We start from the raw sequence: 27,972 nt of genomic DNA, 5'->3' as shown, positions 1-27,972 counted from the left end.
AAAGCACATTTTTGTCTCGTCTCGTTCATACTTGCATACATGTGTAATTTACCTTTTTTTGTTATTTCTATTTTTTATCTCAAAGGATTTGCCCGAATTCTTTGAAGATAACATGGAAACATGGATGACACATTTTCTGACTCTCCTCACCAAAGACAATCCTCTTCTCCATACCAAGGTAAGAAGTGCAAGCCCTCTCTCCCTCCTGGAGAAACAATATCAGGCAAACAGCTTCAAGGTTGTAGTGATGTGACTAGTAATAGGGAATAAATATATAAATGTGAGAAACTTGTCATAAATGTTGTTAAATGTGCATTTAAAACATCCTGACAGGATTCATAAGAACAAGTAAAAGTAAGTGGGCCTGACGTTTCAATCCCTTGTCTACCAATCCTCTTACATCTATCTCTTTGTGTTCACTATGTTCATTAACCTGTCTGTATTCTGTACTAGTCCCTTCTGTTACTGTTACTTGTTATTCAGCCTGTGAAGAAGATCCTGCTAGGATCAAAACTTCACGCCCACTTACTTTTACACATTCTCTTACACAAACTCTTTAGTGAATGCGCAGAAAAGTAAGGATTTTTGGTTCTAGGTGGGGATAAATAAATGTGATTTAACCTTCTGTTCTTTGGTAAGTTCTTCAACCTGGTAGGTAAACTAGTAATTGGAACAGGTATTCACAAATTTGTTATGTAACATTTGAAGTCAGTGTAGCGAATGTCAACCAGCAGTCGCAGAAAGATGAGTACTGTAGGATAAGAAATGTATGCAGGTCAAAGGTCAATTTTAACAGAGAATGAAGGAAGTCAAGAAGGATAGAAGCTCATATCACAGTCCCCACGCAACCGATCTAGATTTATAACTTGGGATATTTAATAGAGATCCAACTTGGAGCACAAGCTTGCAACATTGGGTCGGTCTGTTTTGCGACTGGGTTGTTCATTCCCAATTCCAGGAACAATTCACCCTAATGTCGTTAAGAGAGATTAATTAGTATGTTCCTTTTGTCTTGGTTTCAGACTGCGACACGCTCAGTTTTAATCGACAAACAGAACCAGTAAATTGGAAACGGCCAGTTGCATGGCAAACTTATCAGTGATTGACTTTGTGCTGATGGTAGCGCCCTCGCAAAAATTTGTGTTTATATCGTTTTCTCCATGATCCTTTTTCCTTCTTTTTATCTCAAAATATGACATTTTAACAATTATTTTTCAGACTTTTTGCTATTTTTTTGTTTACATAGGACGAAGATGAAGCTGGACCCATGGAGTTTCTCAAATCCCAAGTGTGTGATAATGTCGCCCTCTACGCCCAAAAATACGACGAAGAATTCCAACCGTTTCTGCCCAATTTTGTGACTGCTGTTTGGAGTCTGTTGATATCGACCGGAATACAAGTCAAGTATGATTTGGTGAGTCAGATGTTTATTGAGTTTCAGGCCGAGATTTAGTAATATATTCATTCTGACCACCATAGACCAGGCATGGCCAATCAATGGATTGGTATTAATGAATTTAATAAATCACTCGGTGACCATTCAGGACCCCCCATGCTTCAAGAGATATTGCCTCAACTATGATGGATGGAACTAGTAGTAATAGTAAGTTGAGTCTCGTCTATCCGACATGCTCAGTGATTAACCTCCGGCACGTATCACGATCTTGTGCAAGGTTTATTGCTTCCTTGCAATTGTTAATGTTAACGTCCTTAAATTGCGACTTTATTTTTCAAGCAAGGTAGTCACGGGCCTTCCTACCGGTTTAGCAGTATGTCTCAGTGCTTCTTTTAAAGCAACCTTTGCTGGAGCGTCCTCCTGGAGTCTTGCTACATGACCGAAAAATCTCAGTCTTCTATGTGCGACTATGGATGACCAAGGTGTTTGGTTGATTTCATTGTAGAGCTCATCGTTTGATCTAACCAATTGTTATTGGTCCATCTAATGTTGAGAATATTACGAATGTACTGACCCTAATTGATCCTTATTGTATGGATGTCACTGACCCTTCAAAATTATTGCAAATCTCTGAGTGGACATCATGATGCTCTCCTCAACAGTATCACCTCTAAGATTGGTGAATTTATTTTCACAAAAGAAGCTTTTAATTTTTTTAAATTTTTTATAAATTGACCTTTGAAATATTCATAACCTGAGATGACAATAATGGAGTATATTGTAATGAATTTAATTGACTATCACTTGTGGTTTTTCTGTTTACTTCTTGTCTTGCCAGCTTGTGAGTAATGCCATAGGATTCCTTGCATTGGTAGCGGACAGACAACAATACAAGCAACTGTTTGAGTCAGCCGAGGCTATGAAACAGATCTGTGAGAAGATTATCTTGCCAAATATGGCATTCAGAGGTGAGATTTTTTGACTTAGCTGAGGCTTATGACGGGGGGGGGGGTTGTCGGGAGGTACCAGGAGGAAGCTCAACTTGGTAGCAACAAGAAGTTGCCCATGAAAATGTCCTAGTCTGAAGAAGAATACTTATAAATAACAAGTGTGATTGACACAAACAATATGGAAAATTGGCTCCTTGGTTATCAAATAACATCATTTTAAGATCTTCACATGTTGGCAACCTTTTGGATTTTTTGTCAATTGTTAAAGGGGTATCTGTTTACCTGTTGATATATGATGAACTTATCCTAATTTGTTTTGTTTTATCGACTTTAAAGAAATGCTAAAATGTAAATGTAATGTAATGTAAATAAAATCTTATATAGCGCACTATGCGCGATGCATCTGTGCGCTTTACAAACAATCTAGACTATACAATGACAAAAAACAGTAAATACATTAAACAGTAAAAAGCAGTAAAAAATAAAAAAAATCATCCCATCACCTGTGTATTTTCTGTAATATCTGCTGAGGTACTTATTTTTTTTGTGATTTCACAGATGCTGATGAAGAACTCTTTGAAATGAATGCTGAAGAATACATCAGAAGAGATATAGAAGGATCAGGTAAGTTGTTGTCTTAGCTACAGTACTTAGTAATGTACTTAATTATATACTTACATATACTACAGTATACTTATCATAGCTACTACTAGCTACTACTAATTATATACTTACTTATACTACAGTATACTTATCATAGCTACTACTAATTATATACTTACTTATACTACAGTATACTTATCATAGCTACTACTAATTATATACTTACTTATACTACAGTATACTTATCATAGCTACTACTAATTATATACTTACTTATACTACAGTATACTTATCATTACCTAGCTGCACAATGGTATACTTACTTTGTTATACTGTGGTATGTGCGGTTTACGTTGTTAAACTATGATATATACGAGCCTTACTTTGGTATACCATGGTATATATATAGTTTAATTGGTATATGCATGTTTTACTATCATAAATTTATGTATGTTTCACTTTGTAATACTATGGTATGTGCATGATTTACTTTGTTACACCATGGTACATACACTTTTACTTTGTTAAACTATGTTATATGCAAGCCTTACTTTGTTATATATAGTTTAATTGATTATATGCATGTTTTATTTTGTTTCACTATCATAAATGCATGTTTCACTTTGTTATAACATGGTGCATACACATTTTACATTGTTATAGTTTGGTATGCATGTCTTACTTTGTTGTAATATGTTACGTACATGGCTTGATTTGTTAAACTATGGTATATAGATATGCATGGTTTTACTTTGTTATGCTATGGTACATATATATATATATATGCATGGTTCACTTACTATGATACATATACATGGTTTACTTTGTTATTCTATGGTATATATATGCATGGTTTACCTACTTTGTTATGCTATGGTACATATATATATATATGCATGGTTCACTTACTATGATACATATACATATGGTTTACTTTGTTATTCTATGGTATATATATGCATGGTTTACCTACTTTGTTATGCTATGGTACATATATATATATATGCATGGTTCACTTACTATGATACATATACATATGGTTTACTTTGTTATTCTATGGTATATATATGCATGGTTTACCTACTTTGTTATGCTATGGTACATATATATATATATGCATGGTTCACTTACTATGATACATATACATATGGTTTACTTTGTTATTCTATGGTATATATATGCATGGTTTACCTACTTTGTTATGCTATGGTACATATATATATATATGCATGGTTCACTTACTATGATACATATACATATGGTTTACTTTGTTATTCTATGGTATATATATGCATGGTTTACCTACTATGATATATTTACATGGTTTATTTGAAATAATATGGTATCTAAATGCATGGTTTACTTACTATGGTATATATATACATGGTTTACTTTGTTATATAGTATATATATATATATGTATGGTTTAATTACTATGGTGTATATCTATGCATGATTTACTTACTGTAAAAACTATAAATAATGGTTTACTTCTATAATAACTATTTACCAATTACCTACTATAACTATTTACCAATTACCTAATATAATTATCTATTTACCAATTACCTAATATAATTAACTATTTCCCATTACCTAATATAGTAACTATTTTCAATTACCTACTAAATGCTAAATTACATTATACTTCTTGCCCATATTTGTCTCCATCTAGATATTGACACCAGAAGACGTGCAGCATGTGACCTGGTCAGGTCACTGTGTAAATTTTTCGAGGCACAGGTCACTCAAATCTTTAGCGGTTACGTTGGTGTTTTACTTCAGGTAATTACTAAGAAATATTCAGTTCAAAGTTTCCAATGTACTGAATTGACAAACAATCTCACAGGGTCAATACTTTTTTTTCTTTTTTTTATTCCTTCTGCTATTTCATATCATAGGGAGAATTATGAAGTATTTTTTTGTCTGGTAAGTCACTAGGCTTGACTTTTCAGGTTCCTTTCAAAACTAAAGGTGGGAATTACAAATTTGAATTATGTGAAAGCTGTGAACATGTCATTAGAACTGGTATGAAAATGTTGCATCATGTTGAAAATTGAATGGAAATTCCTCAATTATTTTGCTAATTATATCTTGAAAATTGTTTGTGATAATTTTAAGTGAAAGTTGAACAGTATTAACTGTATTCTATAATGCAGACATCACATCAAAATGCTTTGGATTCATATCTAAATGCTGCTTCAAATTTGTATGTATACATGGTATTAAAAATATATATGGTATTAAGTTATAAACAATTTATACATGATATTAAGGTGTGAACAATATGCATGGTAGTAAGATATGGTCAGTATACATGGTATTAAGGTATAAACAATATACATGGTGTAGAGGTATGAACATTATACATGGTGTTAAGGTTTAAACAATGTACATTGTATTAAGGTATAAAGAATATACTTGGTATTAAGGTATAAACAATATACATGGTATTAAGGTATAAACAATGTACATGGTATTAAGTTATGCAGAATATAGCTGGTATTAAGGAATGAACAATATACATGGTATTAAGGTATGAACAATGTACATGGTATTAATAGACTTTGTACTTCCCTAGCTTTCTTATTATTCTGCCCTTTCTTATTCTTTTCTTTTTTTTCTATGTTAGAACTATAGCCAAGATGTGACAAAGAATTGGAAGGACAAAGACACAGCGATATACTTGGTCACTTCACTGGCCACCAAGTCCAAGACACAGAAGGTAGGTAACATCATGCTCTATGGGAGGCAGTGTTCTAAACAGACTGCTTATCTGCTGTAATTAACAAATTTAGTTCAGTCCTGAACATCTCGTCGACCCGACATTTTTCTTTTTCATAGAAAGTAAAATAAAACAAATGTTATAATTTCAACCTTTTTTTACTTTTGCTTCACTACTTGAAGTGAAACTTGACTAAACAAACTAATGATTTACCATTTTATTTTACTACGGACAAGCAGTGAAATATTGATCAATTTCAACTCAAACAGTTGCTTACACAAATTATTTGCCAACCTATAAGTATGAAAACCAGATAGAATACCACATTTCCGTTCAGTTATAGGAACCCATCAAAAATCTTACCTTATGGTGAGAGTTTACATGTCGTCACATATTCATAACTAGATATTCACTGTTGTACATCATTCATTTACATAACAACAGCTTTCCTCGTCATTTCCAACCAATAAAGCTCTCAGTCTTGAGAGTTAAGTTTGTTCTCTATCCCTGGGTGTCGTATCCTTAATTGAATATATTCTCTTTATACATACAGCATGGAACTACAGAAGTCAGCCAGTTGGTGAACATAACAGACTTCTTCAAATCTAACATCATCCAGGACCTGGAGGCTCCATCAGGTTTGTTTCAAATGTTTAGTAAACAACATGGGCGACCAAACTGTAAACACTTAAAACAGGACTCCAAATTGGACGAAATACTCTTAGAAACCGAATGAGAAAATGTCATACTTTTTAAGTTTTTGGTATTTATATTTACTTTGACTCTTGAGGCATCGTAGTGAAGAGGTAGGGTATGAAAACAGTTATCATCAGTGGTAAAGAATCTGCAAAAATGATATTATGACAATGCTAAACAGAAGTAGATTGCCAAATAGTACCACAATTATAAACCAGATGGGCCTTGATGACCCTATGTTATGAGTGAAGTAAACCACACATCAAACCCTGACAGTTAAAGTTTAAGAATGTTTTCTCATGTCTCTTTCAAACTTTTAACATTCATTCTTTCCATTTGGTTCTCGCACAGTGAACGAGACCCCAGTCTTGAAAGCCGACGCAATCAAATACATCATGACCTTCCGCCAGGTTCTACCCCGGGAGGTGCTCCTCTCGAGTTTGCCCTGCTTCATGAATCTACTGAAGGCAGAGAGCCAGGTGGTACACACGTACGCGGCCAGCGGAATAGAGAAGGTGGTGCTAGTCCGGCACGATGGAAAACAAGTGTGAGTCAATAGGACCTAATAACACAAGGCTTTGTGAGACTGGGTCTTAATAGACCTTGATCATTTAAAATACAAAATAAACAAGAGTTGGTATAGCGGAATAGAGAAGGTGGTCTTAGTCCGGCACGACGGAAATTAAGTGTGAGTCAACAGAACCTAATGTCACAAGGCTTTGTGAGACTGGGTCTTAATAGACCTTGATCATTTAAAATACAAAATAAACAAAGAGTTTTGTGTAGCGGTATAGAGAAGGTAGTCCTAGTCCGGCACAATGGAAAACAAGTGTGAGTCAGCAGAACCTAAACACACAAGGCTGTTGTGAGACTGGGTCTTAATACACCTTGATCATTTAAAATACAAAATAAACAAGAGTTTTGTATACAGACTCTTGAGTCAGAAGGAAATCTGGACAGCATGTAGCATCACCAATAGTGCTAGCTGTGCCTAATAACTGAGTTTTGTATACTGACTCTGAGTTAGAAGAAACCTGGTCACCATGTAGCACCACCAATAGTACTAGCGGTGCTCAGTGATATTCTCATCAATCTGCTAGGCAGGCTAGAAATATTAAGACATCTCTCGTCAAATCTGACAAAACTTTTGGTATCATAATAACATCAAAATCCCATAAATATGTCATTAATCAGCTGGCTTGTGGAGATTTATTCCAAATAATTATGGGAATGTCCAAAAGTTTTGGCTTCCCTGTCAGTGTCTTGGAAACAAACTTTTCAAATCAGAAGAAATATGTTATCACTCAGTTGTTAATTCTTCACTTGAAGAAAAAGTCTTCAAGGAGTTTTTGGTCGATCAATTTTAATTATCGTCGCATTTTGTGCAATCAATGCAAAATGTTGATGGAAGTTTGCACAAGAGCAGAACTGCTCCTTAAAAAAAAAAGACTGGTCTTTTCACTGTTAACGGTGTTCTAGTTTATTTGCTCTTTCACTGCATCTTACAGAAGAAGAAGTACCCCATCAGTTTTGTAACATTTTGAAATATTAATAAGAAAATTTAGATATCGATACTTCTTCTCCTTTTAATGAATAAATTTGTTTTCATTTTCAATCCTTTCTAGAATAACTGCAGATGATGTTAAACCGCACACAGAACAGCTTCTTAATAATCTCTTTGGGGCTTTCAGTCACGAAGGGTCATCCGAAAACGAATATGTTATGAAAGGTCTGTACCAGTTGTTTTAACCTAATTATTCATATCTTTGCTTGCAAATAGTCTATGAGGAAATATTCTTTACTGTGAAGGATACATGCCAAAAAAAATTGCATTCATTTGTCCACGGAAATGCAGTTTATGCTTCGGATATTACTTAACTTTATGCCCAACTGTGATAATAACATGGGTAGGCTTAGAATATTTAAAAGGTAACTAGCAAATTCTCACCACCGGTTCAGGTACAGTGAGCTAGTATATAATGTCACCAGTTGCCTATGGTTGCAACTTTTGCCCCAATTGTTATACGCAAATGAGGCTAGAATAGGTAAATGTTAGCTATAGGTTGCAGGCCTAGACTCAAGTTTGATGTTACCTTGGAAGAGGGCATATGTTGAGGGCAAGTTTATTCCCATATTGGTAAGGGGGGGAGGGGGGCTTGTGACTATATAATGACCAGCTGCTTACTGCACACATACACAGCAAATTCTTTCCATTGCATGTGTACGGAAGCGTAGAAGGGACATTGCATTGACGAGTTACCGACTTGATAAAACGACAACTATCTGCAAGTTGACAAGATGGTAACGTGACAAATTTCAGAAAATTGACGTTTTGACGAGATAACGGATCTGGTCAATGCATCAATTTTTTTTCATTTTGTCATTTTGTCAAGATGGTAGTAAGTGTTCAACTCGTCAATTTGCAGAAAATTGATGTAATGAGGTACATATGAGCTATGTTTACAATGAATGAAAACTCTGTAATGTCAGATTGGGTGTAATATATGTTGCATGAACATTACTATTCTTGCTTACAACACTCCTCTTTCTGAACTATTTTCCTATAATTTAATTCTGTTTTTTTTTTTTTTTTTTCACAGCTATTCTTAGAGTCATATCTCTTCTGAAGGAGTTCGTCAATCCGTATCTTCCAATTATTCTCACTACTTTGAAGGCAAAACTCGTGATGGTTGCCAAGGTAACAAATAATGGACAAAATAGCTATTGAATTTCTCTTCAAAAATTTGTAGGTCATGAAATATTTCTATCTGTCTCCCCAAACTGTGAGCCCCCGCAGAAAATGGGTTGCCAGTCCAACTTAGGAGATACCAAAAAAAAAAATCATTGAATGATAAACATTGTTTCTGATTGAATCTCTTTTTTTTCCATCTCATTCAAAATTTGTGATTAGGTTTCTGATTGAATCTGATTATAAAAATCCTCCAAGGTTGTGGCGGTTTTGTTTCCCAAGTTTTCTATAAATATGTTTGTGCTGTTGTTTACTAACTTTTAGTCAATATGCAATGAAATCAGTGATTGTGCAGTTTAATCATCACTCAGCAAGAAGTATATATAGAAATATATGTATATATATATATATATATATATATATATATATATATATATATATAGGAATAACGGAAAAACTGTTAAACAACTATGCTGCATTTAGAGAAAGGCTGGATCTCGAGTGAGATACAATAATTGAATTAGGTAAGTGATTGGAAGTAAAAGTATATATATATATATATATATATATATATATATATATATATTAAGTGTAGTGTAGTTAGTCTTTTAGTTACAATACAGGGTACTTGTATACATACTGTGTTGCATAGCTGCTGCAAACATTCATATCTGTTGACTGGTTTGCTTCACCTCAAATTGTACTTTTATTATTGTCGTAGCATTTTGCCATTTCCTTTGTCTTTGTTTAATAAGCAATAAACATTGCAAAAATAGGATGTAATTATGTAAGAACTGCAAAAAAAAAAAAAATCTGTAATTTGTTTTTAAGAAACCATGAAGGAGCAAAGTTTATTGTTATGTTTTCATATTTATTCCTTTGTCGACCACAGAATCCCAGTAAACCTCATTTTAACCATTACCTGTTTGAAACCATCTGCCTAACCATTAAAGTAGGAAGCAAATCTAGCGCACAGATCGTCTCCAGTTTCGAGGAGGCCCTGTTTCCGCCTTTCCAGGATATCTTAACAGCTGACGTTCAAGGTACCGTACGAGATAAAAGAATGATTAAACTCGGGAAGAGAAATGAATGTCACGGATTATAGAAAGTATCTGTTTGGTTTTCGTTACTAAAGAAAATTATATGACCTAGATGTACCATGCATACATGAAAGCACTCTCTCTCATTCATTGTAATATACAATGTCTCTCAGAAAACTTCAAAGTGTTTTTATAAGTCTCACTTCAAGTTATCTGTTGATGACAAGGATATTGTGTTTCCTTATATGAACACACAGTGGTGTGTAAGGGTACATCGGTAACAAAGGTACGTTGGAATGCAATAGGGTCTGTATACACTAGCGGTCTGCAAACTTTCGTTTAAAAATGATGGCACAGGATATCTCCCCTCTGAACTGTTTCTAGTGCCTAAGCTGCTGGGACCGGGGGAGTGTCTGGATCAAAGACTTACTAGTGGAATTAGTGATATATGTATGTATGTATGTATTTTAGATCCTCCTGCAAGCAGGAACTCGCAAAGAAGCCATCATTGGCTTATCAAAGCCGCAAGCTGACCAAAGTCAGTCTCTTAGATTCATACTTAACGTCCATTGTTATGAATTGTCAATTGTCAACAACTCTGTAACTGGATGACATACATTAATCTTGGAGTGACTCAAACTCGGAATAGTGATAGGGCAAGCATGTGCAAAACTGAAATTAAAAACATGCAGGAGCTGTGTAGGAAGAACAAGATGATGTATGACAAATATAGGTCTCATGTGGGCCGACCCAGAATCTTCCTCGAGGACTGGCACATTGACCCATCAGACCCCCACTGTTCAGAATCACAGATCAGAATGCATGAAAGTAAGCTTGCACTGGGACTTGTTGCTCAGCAAATTAATCAATCTCCACCAGCAACATTTGAAAATTGCAAAATAAAATTTTGCAAAATTTTCTGGAAAAAATTGCCACCACAACACAAGAGCACAGAGTTTAAGTATCAAATCTTTGATGTGGATTAAATGCAGGGTTGTTAGCCTAGGGACAGACCCAGGATTGAATGTGAAATTCGTAAACGTCGAAATCAAAGACGGCCGTCGATTGCAGGTGACCTATATCAATTCATGTCAAATGTATGTCAAATGCGTGTTGTAATACTAATGCATCATGGTGTAAAAAAAGATGTGCGTGATAGTTGATTCTGTGGATGTGTAATTTACAGATGGAACACTATTGTCTCCTTTACTTTTCCCTCTTCGTCAGAATTCATCCCGTATGTATTTCAAATCATGTCAATGATGCTGGAAATACATGACGACTGCCCTCAACCCTATGTGGAGCTCTTCCCATTTCTGCTAAATCACGTTCTGTGGGAGAGGCACGGCAACATCCCGGCACTCACCAGACTCGTTCAAGCATTTATAGAGAAGGGTTCAAATTCCATCATTGCACAAGACAAACTGGTGAGTGGGCGGAAAAAAATATGGAGTACTTTACATCGCAGGAATTTGAAAGTAGAAGGAAAGTGCAAGAAATTTCAAGATGGCAGTGACCATATCTTTTTATTTCTGAAAACAGCCTAGGGTAGCCACCGTGCAGGTTTGTCAAGCAGATGTACAGAATTTGGCTAGTTGCTGTTGAGTTGATAGCGATAGAAAAAGAGATATACTTTTAGTTCATTTTTTCATACAAACTCTGAAAATGTAAACAGTGCTGAAACTTTAAACTTATGCATCTATATGTCTTACCATTCTTTTCTACGGTGGCTTAATAAGAAAAACTTGAGATAAGAAGTCAAAAGTTTGACTTCCGGTCAAAAGTTTGACTTTTTAAGTCAACATTTTGGGATAAAAAGTCAAATTTTGAGATAAAGTCCAAATTTTGACTTATGAGGACAATTAAGAAAGTCAAACTTTTGAGATTTGGGAACATTTATCATTATTTTTACCTAGTTGTCCCTATTAAGCCACCGTACTTTTCTATAGGCTACCATTGAATATTCCTGCTGTTTATAATAGACACTGGTCACAGCTGGGAATTAAAGGCATCTGTTTAACACACGTCTGCCAGGTTACTCTCCGCTATGTTCCCCTTCCATACAAGCATGACAGCATACATCCCTAGCGTGTTTCTTCAAAACACTCAGCAATAGACCAGATTCAAAAAAGAGTTTTGAAGGTTATCTGAAGATTTTTCTATGTTGCAAACTTGTTTGACTGATGGGACCAAAGGGAAGTCTGTCTAATAGATTTTACATTAAAGAGACTGCTAGTAGTTTGTGTAGACATGAGTCAAGATAATTTTTGTCCTTCCCCAACAAAAATAACAAATTGTCTGACATGATATAATGAGAAATAATCTCTCCTATGACACAGTCGAGAAAAAGGTCAAACATCTTTTAGAGTTAATAGACAATTCTGTATTCCCTGGCGACAATTTGGTTTGTTAACCCCCTCTTAATAAACGTAACCTCTAACATTTTGTCATTTCAGAATCCAGTCCTTGGGGTTTTCCAGAAGCTGATCGCCTCCAAATCGAATGACCATTACGGTTTCTACATCATGCAGAGCTTAGTGGAACACATGAATACGTAAAATTTCAGATACTCTTTCTTCAGGCTAATATAATGGCCATATCAGAACTGTGTAGTTTTATTGTTGACGTTCCACGTAGTTTGGAAAGGGTTTCTTAAATATTGGATCATGTATGACAACTGAACCAATCCTTTAAAGATGGGATTCTAGAAATAAGTGAAACCCTTAACTTACCCTCAAAATAATATATAGTAACGATTCAAAGAAAATACTGTTGATACCGTGTGGTCAAGTTTTATGGACATTATCATTCAAAAATCGATATATTTTGACCATTTTTCTCTTCACTTCTGGGGTAACATTTTCGCTCTTTGTCACACACAGGGCAGCTCTATCACCATACATCAAGACTGTCTTCATTAAACTTTTCACAAGGCTCTCAAAATTCAAGACGACAAAGTTTGTGAAAGGTTTGTAGTCCAACTTTTCAACTGTTGTTGGTATAATCAGTGATGAAAGCTAAGCTGCTTGGTGGTCTGTCTGCTACGATGGACACTCGGTCTGTCTTGCAGACCAGCACTAATCAGAACTTTATATCATCCCAACCAACAGTAAATGACTGCAACAGTTTTGGGATGTTTTAGCCTAAAAACCCAAAGCAGCAAGGATATTGAAAAATAATGACAAATTTGTAATGGCTGCATGCCCTGGGGACAGCAGTGTCTAAGAATTTAAATAAAGTACATGGTACTTAAGTGAAGTACATGGTACCTAAGTGAAGTGCATGGTGCCATAGTGAAATACATGGTACCTAAGTGAAGTACATGGTACCTAAGTGAAGTACATGGTGCCTAAGTGAAATACATGGTACCTAAGTGAAATACATGGTACCTAAGTGAAATACATGGTGCCTAAGTGAAATACATGGTACCTAAGTGAAATACATGGTACCTAAGTGAAGTACATTGTACCTAAGTGAAGTACATGGTACCTAAGTGAAATACATGGTACCTAAGTGAAATACATGGTACCTAAGTGAAGTACATGGTACCTAAGTAAAGTACATGGTACTTAAATGAAGTACATGGTACCTAAGTGAAGTGCATGGTACCTAAGTGAAGTACATTCATCCATGTCGCAGTGTCATAGTATGTTCTGCTATTGAGATGTATGTGATATTTGAAATAATTCTTAGTATCTGGATGAGGTCATCACAAACAATAAAGTGTGATATTAACATACATAGACACCAAGTAAAACTTCCTTGGTTGCCTTTAAAAGTGAAATGATTATTCAAATTTGGACAATATTCCAACTGAGCAATGGAATATAATTTTATTTTGGTAAAGGTATGATTGTGGAGGGTGGGTGTTAAATGTGTCATTTATAAGTCATAAATAAATAAGTCATAAACAAGTCAAAAGTTTGATGGATTTTCCATGTGTGACATCACAAGTTGTTGCACGATTTACTTATCCAAATTTATGCAGTGAACAAATGTTAAAAGTTGATACCTCAGTAATGTAACAGGTGAGGGGAGGAGGGGGAAGGATAGATATGTGGGGGTGTGCGACAGCCTCCATTCAAAGTGAATATCAAAAATTGGTCTCAAGTTGATGCCAAGTTGTTCTCAAATCAGAACCAAAATCAGGGCTGTTCTACATTTATGGATGAATATAGAAAGAGCATGAAGGATAAAAACAGTACCTAAATGGGGATTGTGGTCCCTTATAATAACATTTCCCAGATTAGGAGAACATGTAACTTCACCACCTGATTGCATTCAGAAGTAACAGAAACATGCATTGAAAAGGGCAATTTTTAACTTCACATTAATTGGATCAAGCAGACATTGTACTGCAACACCACAAGTTTCACCAGTTTTCAGGGATAAAGGTACCATCTGTCGTAAGGCGTAAAATTATCTCCAGTCGCCGTGGATATGTTGTGATCGGTGGTAAGGTAAGTCGCCAAGGGTTTACGTAGGTACGATCAATCGTCTGGGTGAAACAGTATCGTCATTTGTAGATTAGCATTCAGGGATGTAAGTCTTCCGGATTTTTACGGAAATCCGTTTTTTTTTTTAATTCCAATAAGTCTTCCGTATTTTTACGGAAATCCGTTTTTTTTTTTTAATTCCAATAAAGTTCCACAAAATTGTTCGAATATCAAAGACACAACGCGGCAAAAATGCCTGGCCCGTTGCAGCAAGCTAACTTCAATTTTCACTCATCGATCACTCAAAGTACCATTTCCAGTTTCGCATCATCGCATTGTGCACTGTACAACATTGTGCCATGTGAATATCGTTGCGTACGTGCGAACTTCAAATCGCTATAGCTCATTTCTGTCGTTGAAAAACCTTGCCTAATTCATGTTGATTGGACTGCTAATTAATATCTTCGTAACTGCTGGTGCTCGACATAAGTTTTGGAATTAACGCTTGTGATATTTGTGAGCGGCGGAAATCTACGGGATACGCATATGAAAGTCGATATTTGTGATCGCATTCGAATGTGAGACTGTTTTTTATTCCGTAGTTCGCTGCGACATATTCGTAACTTTGAGCTAGCCTAACATAACAATAGTGTGTAAGTAGTAAGAACTAGGGGTAGGATGTGTTAGCGCTAATACTTCTAAGCTAGCCTAACATACAGTAACGATAGTGTGTAAGTAGTCAGAGCTAGGAGTAGGATGTGTTAGGACGGCATTCACCTGGGGTCTCCGAATATTTTTCCGGTTTTTTTTTTTGGCTGCACTTACATCCCTGAGCATTCTATCACCCACTCATTATGGTCATCTTTATCTCTCATCATCAGAGTGCCTGGTCTTTATGAGCTTGTATGCTGCCAAAAACGGTGGTTCTGCTCTGGTGGAAGTCGTGGACAGTATCCAAACCAAGTAAGTAGCTTTAATAAAACAAACAAGTGTTATTGTCCGCACTCGATCGAGAGAGAAAACTGCAATCTCAGAGGTGATGCTTCTTATTGTGAGCCTTTACATAGATGAGCCTCTCTTAACTCGGCTTGGCTCTGCTTAAGTCAGTCATTTTGCAATCTTTAACAGCAACCACTAAACATTTTCTTTCTTTCTCTTTTATGTAATGTGTTCTTATTAAATCAACTTGCAGGCTTTTTGGTATCCTGTTAATGTTAATAAGGAACGCTAAGACCGCATTCGACATTTCACATGATTTAGTCGGTTTATCTCGTCAATATTTTGTTTTGAATATTTTATTTTGAATATTTTATTTTGAATATTTTATTTTGAATATTTTTTGTTTGTCAGTTGCAAGCAATAGTCATTATGTCTGAAACCAAAACCTAAGACAGTCGGAAATATTTAACACATATTAACCATCCTGGTCATAAAGTGTTGCCAGTTCTAAACCAGTAGAAAGTACAAAAGGGAACGTTCGTCAAACTGCCGGTGACAATTTCGAAAAAAACTGTTTGGTACAGTCTGGGAAAGTTTTCTTCAGTCGAAACCCGATTTATTTGGAATGCTTTTTCAGTATCATGGTGAAGTAACTTACTGAAAAATGCAAAGTTTTGTATTTTCAAGGGTTGAGTTTTTTTGCAGCAAAACCTACAAAATCGATTTTTAATATGTTGATGTTGGAACTTGATATCAATTTTTTTTAATATCATTGTAATTTCTTTCCAGCAGATTATCACTATCAGATCCTCTTTCAATAATTATTATGCTTAACAATTATTTTTCCTTTTTTAAATTTTCTCAGATTATTTGCAATGGTGTTGGAGAAGCTCTACATAGCCGACGTTCAGAAAGTCTCCGGTAATTTGGAGAAGAAGATTTGTGCCATAGGGATGACAAAGCTATTAACAGAATGTCCGGCCATGTTGAGTCCAGATTACAAACAGTTTTGGTAAGAGAGTAACATCAATAATAATACCAAGAAGTAATAAGCTTTGATGACATTGAGGAATATAAGATGCTCAGTCTCCAATCAGATATGCCCCACTACCAGAAGTCGACAGTTTCAGAAGCGAATACCAAAGTCAAAACATAGAGACTGTCGTTATCACAAATCCCAAATTTTTATTCAAAGTTCTAAGATGTCTGTTGAACTCATCCATACCCTGTCGTCGATATGAAGTTGGGGGCAGGGGTGGGGGGGAGGGGAGGAAGCATTTGTCATACACCTGTTATTAGAGTTCATAAAGAATTAAACATAATGCAATTTTTAATGGAAGCTGGAATGAGGAGTAGACATCACTATGAAACCTGCTATTTAAAGGATAAATATATTAAAAGAAAATTGTAAAAGACGAAAATAGACAATGACAGTGACCTGCTCTCCAAAGTTGAAAAATTTCTCCAAATATGACTTATCTAAACCCAAAAAAAATTCTCCTTCTCTGAAGTCTCCAACGCTGTTGAGGATACGGGCAGTCTACATGTATTTTAAGGTGTGGGAACTCAATATGCAATTTTGTAGACATAATTAACCCTTACTGTACATTATATATACAAAGGTCCTTGGGGAAATTATTTATAAATTTTAATTAGTCAAAATCCAGGCACTTGTGGCAATAGGAACGTATGCATTGTTGGAAAGGTATTGAAATGAGGTTTCCAAAGAAATCTTCTTTTTTTGTAATAATTGAGCTAATGACATATGCAAATGTATTATGTGGTCATTCTATATAAATGTGCTATAATTTACTTTGCCAATTAAAAATGAATTTAATGAAATCTTCTAAAATTTGATAACTGGATGAGTTCAAGGCATGTTATATTATAAGTCAAATACAATTTGATGTTTGAATGTGAGGGATACGACTGATTTTTTTTTAACATTCTGTCAGATTTTCATTCGTGAATAAATTAGAATATTTTACAGGCTACCATATTTAGGGTTTATAATCAAAGTCATGGTCTCCATTCTGGTCAGAAAAGAATCAATGGAAAATTAGTAGATTGACCAATAATGCTTGATCATCAAAACTTCACAAGAAGAGAAAACTTTATAGTTTAAGTACCAGTTGCGCCTCAAGTTTAATTTTTTTTTAAACCCTCGGAGGTAAATAATGTGGTGAGACATGGCGTTCTAGGGATCTGATCATTTAATGGCACAGAAAGTTAGCAAGTGATTTAAAGGATCCTTCACTTTTAATTCAAAAAGGAACAGAGCCAAGCATAAAACGTGAGAAATACTTCTCAGTAAGGAAAATCTTGGCATTCTCTAAAGTGTGCACAATCTTCCAATTTCTTACACCATCACACCATGACTGTTCTCACTCCTCTCTCCCTCCCTCCCACCCATCTGCCCCCCTCATCTATGGTTGGACTCTTACTTCCCCAAGAATTATCAAAAAGATGATTGAAGAACAAAATCCAGAGGTGGATTTTAAATATATCCCAGAATGGAATTTAACACAGGGCTTCCTCTCCCCCCCCCCCCCTCTCCAACTTACCCTCTCCACAAATTACAATAGGAGAAGTTAACCATTTTACAATCCATCAGTTTTATGATTGATGATGGATGGATGGATGTTTATTGATTCCGTATCTGTTATATTGTATCATTTCAGGGTTCCTTTCCTGCAGGCTCTGATCGGCCTCTTTGAGCTCCCAGAGGACGACAGTCTCCCAGACGACGAACACTTCATCGAGATTGAAGACATCGAAGGCTACCAGACTGCTTACTCTAAGCTGGCTTTTGCCGGAAAGCACGAAACCGACCCCTTCAAGGGGGCGGTGCCAGACGCAAAAGTTTACCTGGCGCAGTCACTACAGAAACTTTCGGCTTCACAACCTGGTCAGGTAAAACTTGCCAATTTTTGCTTTTTCTTGAGCTGCAAAAATAGCAGTGTTAGCATGGGTTATCGGGTACCCACCCGACGCTCTACTTCCCGGTTCCTTATTTGCTACCCGAATCCTTTAAATTTGTTTATTGAATGTGCATGTTCCTTTTCTTTTACTTTTTAAGAAGTTTAAAAATGTTTCGAAAGCTACAAATTTTTAAAATAACAGGTTAATTGAAAGAAATATATGCAAATTGAAATTAACAAACATGTATGAACATGGAAACATTTTTGTCAGAGAAAAATATACTTGATATATTATAGCATTCAATTTGCAATTAATTGAAAATAGCTATACCAGAAGGTAAATAGACAAAATTCTGGGTACCTGGATACCCGATAGGTAACAGGCTCGGGTACCGGTTTCCAATTTTTGGTACCCCTGTAAACAGTACAAAATAGTCAAATATAGAATGCTGCCTTAAAGGAGCCTTAGAACATGTTCTTGTTTTTGATCAAAATTGCAGGTTATCAGAAAACTGTTATTGGCTGCATAAGAGGAAACATCGTTGTTTCCATCCCTGGTTGTGTATGATGTCTCTCTCTTGGTAATTTCTTGATTTAATGCGTGACAACAAAAAACTCTTGTATCTTTCGCAGATTGCACCTTTAATCAGCAGCAAACTCGACCCGAAAGCAGCGCAATTCCTTCAGGGTTACTTACAAGCAGCGGGGGTACAGCTAGCGTGAAGATAATAAACCTGCAAAAACGGAAATATGCATGCAGCTTCAAGAAGAAAATACTATGGATCAGTTCCACAAGTTTGCAGGGTCCTTTTACAACATGTATTCTAGCCTGAATTATATTCTCTAATATAGCATATTTGTGAAAGGTTTTCTTGGAAGATTGCTGTGGAGATATTTAGCCCTCATGTAATATGTGAAAGGTTATCTTTAAAGGTAACCATGGAGATATTTACCCCCTCATGCAAACACAGAGGAAGAGAAATGAAAATCGATTTTTGACATTCATCTAGAGGGCAGCATTGTCCAAAGTGGAATATTTTGCAAAAGTGCATACTTTGGGGAGAACATGGGAAAAGCCAATTTTTTTTTTCTTGAAATTCCTTCGCTAATACTTTCTGGTTTGTATCAAATGAAACTGAGTTGTTTTCCCAGGTTGAACCTTAAGCAAGGTACTGGAGTTAGTTGCAAAATTAAGAGGACAAATGGTCCTTTCATTTGTTGTCTTAAACAGAAAATGTTGTTTTTCAGTAATAAGGCTCAGGATCTATCCTGAGTTACTGAGGTCAAAGTTTAGCTTGTACCTGATGATCGTGGTCAAAGGTCCGGCGCTGATTGTTGTCAGTAGATTAATCTGTGACATTTGATGAAACCGAGTTTGTGAATACAGAATTAAAAATTAAAAATTCAATGTAAGTTAGAGAGAGAGAGACCATGTATTATATGCTTATTTCGTCTTCTTCTTATCATCAACGTTGTAATCTAATGTTAAAGTAAAATAAAACTGTTAGCAAACTGCTTATCCTCTAGAGAGCCTGTGTAATAGAATGTGTAAAAGTAAGTTGGCCTGACGTTTCGATCCTAGCAGGATCTTCTTCAAAGGCAAAAATCTAATGTGAGTTTTGTAGAATGAAATGCTGTATAAATGATATAATGTTTGCCTTTGTTTGGGGTTTAAGAGAAGGAGGGGAGGGGTGGGGGTGAGCAGGTGCTTTGTTGCAAACAAAGAGCTTAATAACGATTAACAACTTTTATGATTTTCTTCTTTTTTTCAACCAATGAGAGCCTACACGCCAAATCTAAATTTTCAATATATTATCTGAATTATCATCATTTCTATGGCATCAGTGCCCTAAGCTATGAGACACTAAGGAGAAGTGAGTGTAAGGATACAATTAATGAGATAAGCAATTTAACCATGAAAGTAAGAAACTAACATGTACAGGTTACACCTTATGATGGCAGTGTATTCTCCCTAGCTGCTCCAGTTGTAGTAGGGATGTTACTTTTACAACTGTGAAATAATTATCTAGTTGTCTGCTATCTAGCATGTAGATGTAGCCATTTCTGGTCAGCTGTCACATGAGTAGCAGAAATACAAAAGAGCAACCCCCCCCTACTTGTCCATTGGGAGAGGGGGGTACGCCTGTTGCTTCAAGTTATTCCACTGGTTTTACTGATTGTCAATAGTATGTAACTAGAGATTATATCATGGTAGGACAGGGTAGGGAATAGAGCTAAGCAAGCTATTATGTTCTCTTGCAAACTGTATGAAATATATCTTGTAGTGTACATATAGCTATATTTTGTATGCCCATCCTATATTAAAACAGCATTTTGTGTATGGTCGCCGTTTTCTACTTTTTTGACATATTTTACATATATCAATTACAAAACCACACAAAACAGCAAACTAAGATATTAGCCAAGTTTCTCCCTGCCAACAACGTTAATTGGCGAGTAATTAAGGATATTTGCAGATAATGAAAAAGTGTCCACGACAAATTCCAAAATTAAAAATTAATTGCATACAGTTCCCCCAAACCCACTAGTTTGAATTCAACCAATCAGAGATGTTGGTTTAGTTATGAGCCGTTGCTAAAAATAGATTCAAGACTGCGTTGGTACAACCAGGGAGTTGTTACGAAACTCCCTGTTACAACTGCCATATAGACTGTACACAAATCAAGCATGGTACTGTATTACGTTTTGGTCAATGACGTTCGTACTGTTTAAATATTCATATTATGGGCGAGGTTTATTGGGATCCCAACGGAAAATATCTTGGAGAAAAACAAAGTTGAAAGTTGCAAATTTTTCGACTTTTATGCCACCATTTGAAGTAGATTTAAATGGATATGCTAGTTATGTATGTCGTTATGGCATAGTGGAGTCAGTGAGGTTGAGAAAAATCATAGAAAAGGACGCAAAATGCTGCTTTAAGATGAGGTGAGATGAGTTCAAAACCATACCCCACCCCCCCCCCCCCCTCCCCCACCCCCTCAGTAGGTTATGCAGCTTGTGTGAGATTGTATAACAATCTAACACACCTTCAAAGTTGTGTTTTGACAACCTATTTTGTAACAAGATAATCTGGCCTTGCTCCTATTTGTTTTTCTTTATAGCCCCTCACATAACTCTGCATGACCAGTTTTGTGATGTAGTAATCTGTCAAAACAAATGAGTAATTGTTTTCAGTAATCTAATAATCAGACAGAGGATAACGATTCTGTCGTGTAAATAAACAAATAGCACGCCTGTGTACGTCAAAACGTTGTCGGGCAAAGTTGACCTTAAAAGACGAGGAAAATGTTTATGAGTCAAGTACAACTTGACACAGTATCAAATAAACCAGAAAATTTCAAAAGTAATTTTTTTTAATTGATTTGATATTGTTTTGTGTTGCATTATTTCACCAGGGGCTTGTAAAATAAGTATACTGGACCTCTGTGTATTGTGATACTTTATTGACTGTTCTTTTTGATCAATTATATCAATCAACGGCGGCATCGAAAATCTTCCTGGGAAGCTATGTTGTGCAGCCTGAAAGTTCTGGTGGAAAGAAGTTTGGTCGTCCTAAGCGACTTGAAAGGAAACCCCATCACCGGTGCCACCGAGGTCCGGTGGGGGGGGGGGGTGATTTACTTCCCTGAACAGAAAGGGAGGATCTGCAAGGACCATGTCCCCTACCCTGTCATTTCCTCAGCAATGGCTTTCACGCAGCTAAACTACAGTTCAGCTAAACTACAGTACCACTGAAATGTAGCTTAAAAGATATGTTATTTTCAATGTTTTTGCTGTTTCAAGATGAACAATTGCCAAATCATGCAAATAATCTAGGCATACAACACGTTTCCTTGTGCATCATAAATTTAAAATATTGATGACATTTCATGATGTTATTGCAAAATACTCTCTTCTATATATGACCCAGCCGGGGATCGATTGCTAAGCCTCACTGCTTTAATTGCCACATTTATCCTACTTGGCAACAGCACCGGTATAGAGAAATGTCAAAGCATCATAACATACGGAGTACCGACTTGATTCATTTTATTCCATAAATAAATTAGATGAGAAGACATAATTAATTTACTTATGCGTGCTTTATCTTCAGACGAGTTATGTGTTATCATTCCCTTCAACGTACGTGGGCGATTAATCTCCAAGGATGAGAATTTTGATATTGAAAGGGCAATCTTATGCAACAACAAATTATCCAGAGCACGCCCGAAAATATTCCTTTTTTGCAAAAGGATATATTATGCATGCGAAGTGTTTAAGATAACACCCCACCCCTTCCCCACTCATATCTTAATTTAATCTGTAGTGTGTGATTTTGTTAATCTGTCTCATGTTTAACTACAACACGTGTTCTAGCTTTATAACCATTCATACCGTACCCTATGTATCCCTATATATAAATATATTATGTATCTGTCATACTACTTGCTACACTCAAACACACACACACATATATATATATATATATGTGTGTGTGTGTAGCCTCCCGGTGAAGGTTGAAAGTTTTTTCACTGTTCTTTCCCAACTCATTACGATTTTCATTTATATATATATACATATATATATATACATATATATATATATATATATATATATATATATATATATATATATATATATAATTGATATATATATAATTGATATATATATATGTATATATATATGTATATATATATATATATATATATATAATTATATATATATATTATATATATGGGAAAAATGATCTTGATAATGTTTACACAACATATTGCGGTGAATATGTAATTGACATGTGCATGCCATTTACTATTCTTATAAGGAAGTAAGAAACTCTGCTCTGCCAATCAGATCAACCATACACTTGAACGAGGTCGCGCGTCGCAACAGAAGAAACGTTTTCGTTTTATGTCTTATAGACACTGGTAACGGCACGAAAGTTTCAATCGGAGGAAATTTTCCTTCTTTAGATGTTCCTTTGGGACGAATAAGCATTGATATTTTACTTTACTACAGTATATAATCAATATCTTTACTGCTTGTATACAATGACATCATTTTTACCAGTATTGTTCTGGAAACTCACGTGGCTCTCATCGTGAAAATACTTTTTGACTTTTGTTAAAATTCTATGAAATTATATAATAAAATATAATAATAGCGTTTCGTGTTCCAAATGCCAAGTTTTCTCGCTTTTTAGTAATCAAGTAGATTAAACTGCTTTACTTCGCATTCTGCTTCTTACTCTATTGTGAACTACTTTTACAAAGCGAGAAAAAGAGAGAGAGGCTTATGAAAGAAAGGACGAATATCATAAACCTGTTCAGAGTTCGTCATCAATTATTAATCATGACCTGAAGATAGGATGTACAATATACTCCAATCTACGTAAAATCCTATCAATTTTCGTTTTTACAAACAGGAAAGAAGTGAACTCCACAGCGCACTTCCGTATGATGAAAAAATGTGATGTAATTAACCACCCAAAATCCGAGCGGACTAATTACCTCACCTACGGAGTTGTTTTATTTATATATTTTCTTTTTCTTTTTTCTACCTATTTATCTGATTGAGGGTAGTTTTGTTCGCTCGGATTTGTTGTAAATTTCGGAAAACGATATTTCCTCGTTGCTTAATTACTTTTTTGTCCACGGATGGATTTGTAGAAACTTTAAGACATTTTTATTGCATGATTGTAAGTCTTTGAAGACAGTTTGATTTCGAAAGGAGGATATATTTGCAATGGAGTCTTCTAGCGTAACAGTGATGCCTACCCTTGTGGTCTCGGAGCAGGAATGGTCCGCGGCGGATGTTCTCCGTATCGTGTATTTGGTATTCGGTCTGATCGGCCTGTTCGGTAATGGTTTAGTGCTATTTGTATTTATTCGTGTCCGTTCACTGAGGACCATTACGAACCTCTTCATTGGAAACCAGTCTCTTATAGATCTAGTCTCATCCATCTTCATCTTGATAAGCAAGTTCAGAAACGAGCAAACAGATTTTACAAAGTTGAGCCGAGGGCGTGGTGTCTTCGTTTGCCTCTTTTGGTCCTCGGATTACATCTATTGGGCTCTGCTGGTTTCCTCCACGACCAACTTAGTCTTCATCACTCTTGAGCGATACATCGCGGTTGTCAAGCCTATTTTGTACCGTAAACGTGTCACATGGATCTCCGCCACCATCGTCGCGATCTTTCCATGGGTGTTTGGTCTCATTTTCGAACTGTTCTGGCCTGCGGTACATCGATTGGTTGATGGCGCTTGCTATCCCGATTGGAGGAGTCCATGGATACAGGCGTTAGTCGGGATAATCGTGTTTGAAGTCGAGCATATTTTACCCATCGCTGTCATGATTTTGGTTTATACCGGAATAGTCAAGAAGTTAAGGAACAAAATTGGAGTGGACACATCCGCTACCAAGAACGGACAACAGAGAGACGTACAACAAGATGGGAACGGAGAGGTCAACAGAGGGCCAAACCGCCAACCAAAGCAGGACCAACTTCCAGATCTGAGACAAAGGGTACGAAGCAACGTCATCAAAACTCTGTTTCTTGTAGCATTCGTTTACATAATCTGTTGGACGCCAAATCAAGTCATTTTCCTACTGTACAATTTGAGCCTTTATGATCTGGATTTCAACGGTGTTGTCTATACTCTTGGTGTTTCGCTCGCGTTTTGTAATATGTGGATAAACCCACTTATCTATACTTTTAAGTACAGAAGATTCCAAGAAGGACTGAAGGTGGTGTTTTGTTTTGCTAAAAAAACGCAAATCAATATGGATTCGGTTACTAATACAACAAATTTACGGCCATAAACACGGGGACCTTACATTTGTCAGAAATGTTTGAAAACGACGAAATTTGTAACAAAAACCAATATAATAATGAAAATTAAGATAAAATCAAGTACGATTAAATTGATTTCGGTAAATTGGTTAGTTTTAAAGATTTGTGAATATTATCTTTCTGGCGAGAATCAATAGTGACAAACTTAAAAGAGACTTGTTACCTAAACGACGCATCGATTGACTTCACGGAGAAAAAAAAATATGTACATGATAACAAATTACATCAGTTATTTGGTTTGGTTTAAGATAACCTGATCATGAAGATTTGTTACAAGATGTTCACCTCACAAGCCGTATCTGAATGACCAGTGAGTTGTGATCGGGAGGCAGGAATGTCAGGAAAATTTAAATCAGCGGCGATTCAAGTGCACGCTTTCGGTTCTTACTTTAGTATCGTGGGATTAAAATTTGGTGAGAGATTTTCTAGGTACACGTCTGAATGCGATGTTTACCGCATTTTCAAGGGGATTTGAGGTAAAAAGATGGCATTTATTTGAAAATTCAGAAACAAAAGCCATGTTCACATTTGAGAAGGAGGAGCCAGCCGACACCGCCACCGCGATCAAGATGGTGAGTCGAGTGTGGATCGACGCTCGTGTCTACGAAGGATCAGACCGGTCCCACAATCGTGGTCACCCTCTCGAGGGGGGGGGGGGCGATCCGTATATATAGCCCGCAAGGGCAATCCAAATTCTAGTGTGGCTGACTGGGGATCAAGCAACCTGAAATTTCTGGTCATTCTGCAAATACTAGTCTTTGTTAAGGCGTATCGGTCACGTTTTCGTTGCCAAATGCTCTGAGTCGATCTGTACAATTCATCACGCTTTATGCGCGATTCGTTCCTGTGATTGGAGGAAAATATAACAGCCGTAGCATGTTCCTAGTTTTATGTAGGGCGACTCATAAGTCGCGTCGCTGAGTAAACTCAGCAGAATCTACGCATACACGGGCTCAGAAATGCTACACGAACATATAAAACAACCGCCCTCGCAGTGAATTGTCAACGACCATCGTGACCTGCTCGTGATCGATTAAATGTTTTCTGTTCGTCGTTGATCCACCTTTCGTTCTCAAAACAGGATCCTGGTGCTCTTTGTGCAAATGCTAACAAGGCTTAAATGCAGTACTCCTCTCTCAAAGTTTGATCAACGCGCGCCAAATTGGGTATAGTGAACGTGGTGAAAACGAGGTGTAAAAGGCGTTCATGGATTTGGTAATTTCGTACGGACAAGGGTTGTCTTGTGTTATTAGTTTGTACATTTGATTTTCACTGTTGATTGACTTTATAACTGCACTGAAAATGGAAAATCTAAATCGTCATGGAAAATCATCATGGAAAATCATCATGGAATACCGTCATGGAAAATCGTCCTGGAAAATCATCATGGAAAATCGTCATGGAAAATCATCATGGAAAACCCCGCTGAATAGTTTCCTCTTTCCATAGAAATAGAACCTATCAATGTTGGTAATTTCACGTTATTTAATGGCTAATTTTGAACATAACGATAGAGACCGAGTAATTTTCTGTCACAGCCCACAACTTTTTCCGATCTCAAGTTTTCTCTATATTATATAAAGCCACGAGAAATCGGGTGGAATAAAACGTTAAGTGATCAAATTGTCACATTTTGCTAAGTCACGCATTCGATTAAACTGTTTCCTGTTGTTTTTGCAGTATGCATAACAATTCGTAAGTCCCTGTATGAAATGCAAAACTTGAAACGAAGGCAACCTTGTTATTTATTATTCTAAAGAAATGATGCGCCGGGTGTAACGTTCGTGTATTTAATTTAAAAAATTGTCTTCATTGTGAGAAAAAGTGTGTCGAGAAATCCTTCAAGGCTGTGAGGCCAATCAAGTTAAACTTGGTCGGAAGATGCCTGACTATATAAACTCATGCCTGCAAAATTGATAACGTCATATGTCAAAGGTAAAAGGGCAAACAAATCTAAATATTGGATTTTAGCCTTTTTCTGCATGCCAACAAGTCGGTAAAAGTCATTAAACCACGCAATGTGTAGAGAATGTTGAGACAAATTTAAAATAAGACATATTAAGGTGTTTAGGGTTGGGGCAAAGGTCAATTGAGTTCAAAGGTAAATTGGTCTAAATTTGTTTGTGTGGGGGGGGGGGAGTATCGTGAACTCCTCCTAGACCGTAAGTCCAATCAAGTTCAAACTTGAAGGGAAGGTGCCTGACCATGTAAACTCGTGCCTGTGTGATTGATATTGTCGTATGGCAAAGATCAGAGTTCAAAGGTCAATATATCTAAACATTGGTTTTAGCCATTTTCTGCATGCATGCCAATATGTTGGAAAAGGGCATTAAACCAAACGATCTTGATTTAAATTGTGTTTTGGAGGAAAGATATAGTTATATATGTTTATCAAGTATCTATGATCTGTATATATCTCCCCAATGGAAGAAGACCGATAAGAGGGTTTAACAGAGGTCGTGTCTAGTATCCAGTTCCCTTAATTCCAAGGGACTCTTGACGAAACCACGTCATGATCACGTGGTACCAGTCTTAGTGTAAGGAGACACCTGTATCTGGTTCAGAGTGGATCAAGTTATTTGGTTTTGCTGCCCAGAATCTATCTTGAGTGATATTTCTTGAACCTATAGAAAAGGATTTGTCAGGACACCTGAGGGGGGGGGGGTGGATTGATTAAGACGACATAATTTGTAATCTTTGCATGTTTTTTTATTATTTAAAAAATGT

General features: G+C 36.2%; 2 protein-coding genes across 4 annotated transcripts in view; both read left to right on the top strand.

The window, feature by feature from the left end:
- LOC139973914 (exportin-2-like) overlaps positions 1-21,855 on the top strand; it is a 31,898-nt gene extending 10,043 nt beyond the window's left edge. For all 3 annotated transcript variants that reach the window (XM_071980802.1, XM_071980803.1, XM_071980801.1), the window contains 18 exons: positions 86-178; positions 1,247-1,414; positions 2,235-2,364; positions 2,905-2,970; positions 4,625-4,734; positions 5,582-5,674; positions 6,228-6,312; positions 6,722-6,917; positions 7,996-8,099; positions 8,971-9,068; positions 9,952-10,102; positions 11,327-11,526; positions 12,556-12,653; positions 12,982-13,067; positions 15,417-15,498; positions 16,340-16,486; positions 18,156-18,387; positions 19,029-21,855. In XM_071980802.1, the coding sequence (XP_071836903.1) occupies positions 86-178; positions 1,247-1,414; positions 2,235-2,364; positions 2,905-2,970; positions 4,625-4,734; positions 5,582-5,674; positions 6,228-6,312; positions 6,722-6,917; positions 7,996-8,099; positions 8,971-9,068; positions 9,952-10,102; positions 11,327-11,526; positions 12,556-12,653; positions 12,982-13,067; positions 15,417-15,498; positions 16,340-16,486; positions 18,156-18,387; positions 19,029-19,118 (2,229 nt within the window). In that variant the 3' untranslated portion in view covers positions 19,119-21,855. The remainder of the gene's footprint in view (positions 1-85; positions 179-1,246; positions 1,415-2,234; positions 2,365-2,904; positions 2,971-4,624; positions 4,735-5,581; positions 5,675-6,227; positions 6,313-6,721; positions 6,918-7,995; positions 8,100-8,970; positions 9,069-9,951; positions 10,103-11,326; positions 11,527-12,555; positions 12,654-12,981; positions 13,068-15,416; positions 15,499-16,339; positions 16,487-18,155; positions 18,388-19,028) is intronic.
- Positions 21,856-23,105: 1,250 nt separating this feature from the next.
- Positions 23,106-27,734, top strand: LOC139974155 (pyroglutamylated RF-amide peptide receptor-like). Its single transcript, XM_071981098.1, has one exon. It carries the CDS (start codon positions 24,138-24,140, stop codon positions 25,212-25,214), a length of 1,077 nt encoding a protein of 358 aa, XP_071837199.1. The 5' UTR covers positions 23,106-24,137; the 3' UTR covers positions 25,215-27,734.
- Positions 27,735-27,972: the final 238 nt, after the last annotated feature.

Source organism: Apostichopus japonicus, chromosome 9, assembly GCF_037975245.1.
Source record: "Apostichopus japonicus isolate 1M-3 chromosome 9, ASM3797524v1, whole genome shotgun sequence".
Classification (NCBI taxonomy): Eukaryota; Metazoa; Echinodermata; class Holothuroidea; order Aspidochirotida; family Stichopodidae; genus Apostichopus; species Apostichopus japonicus.
This window is presented reverse-complemented; position numbering and strand designations above follow the sequence as displayed.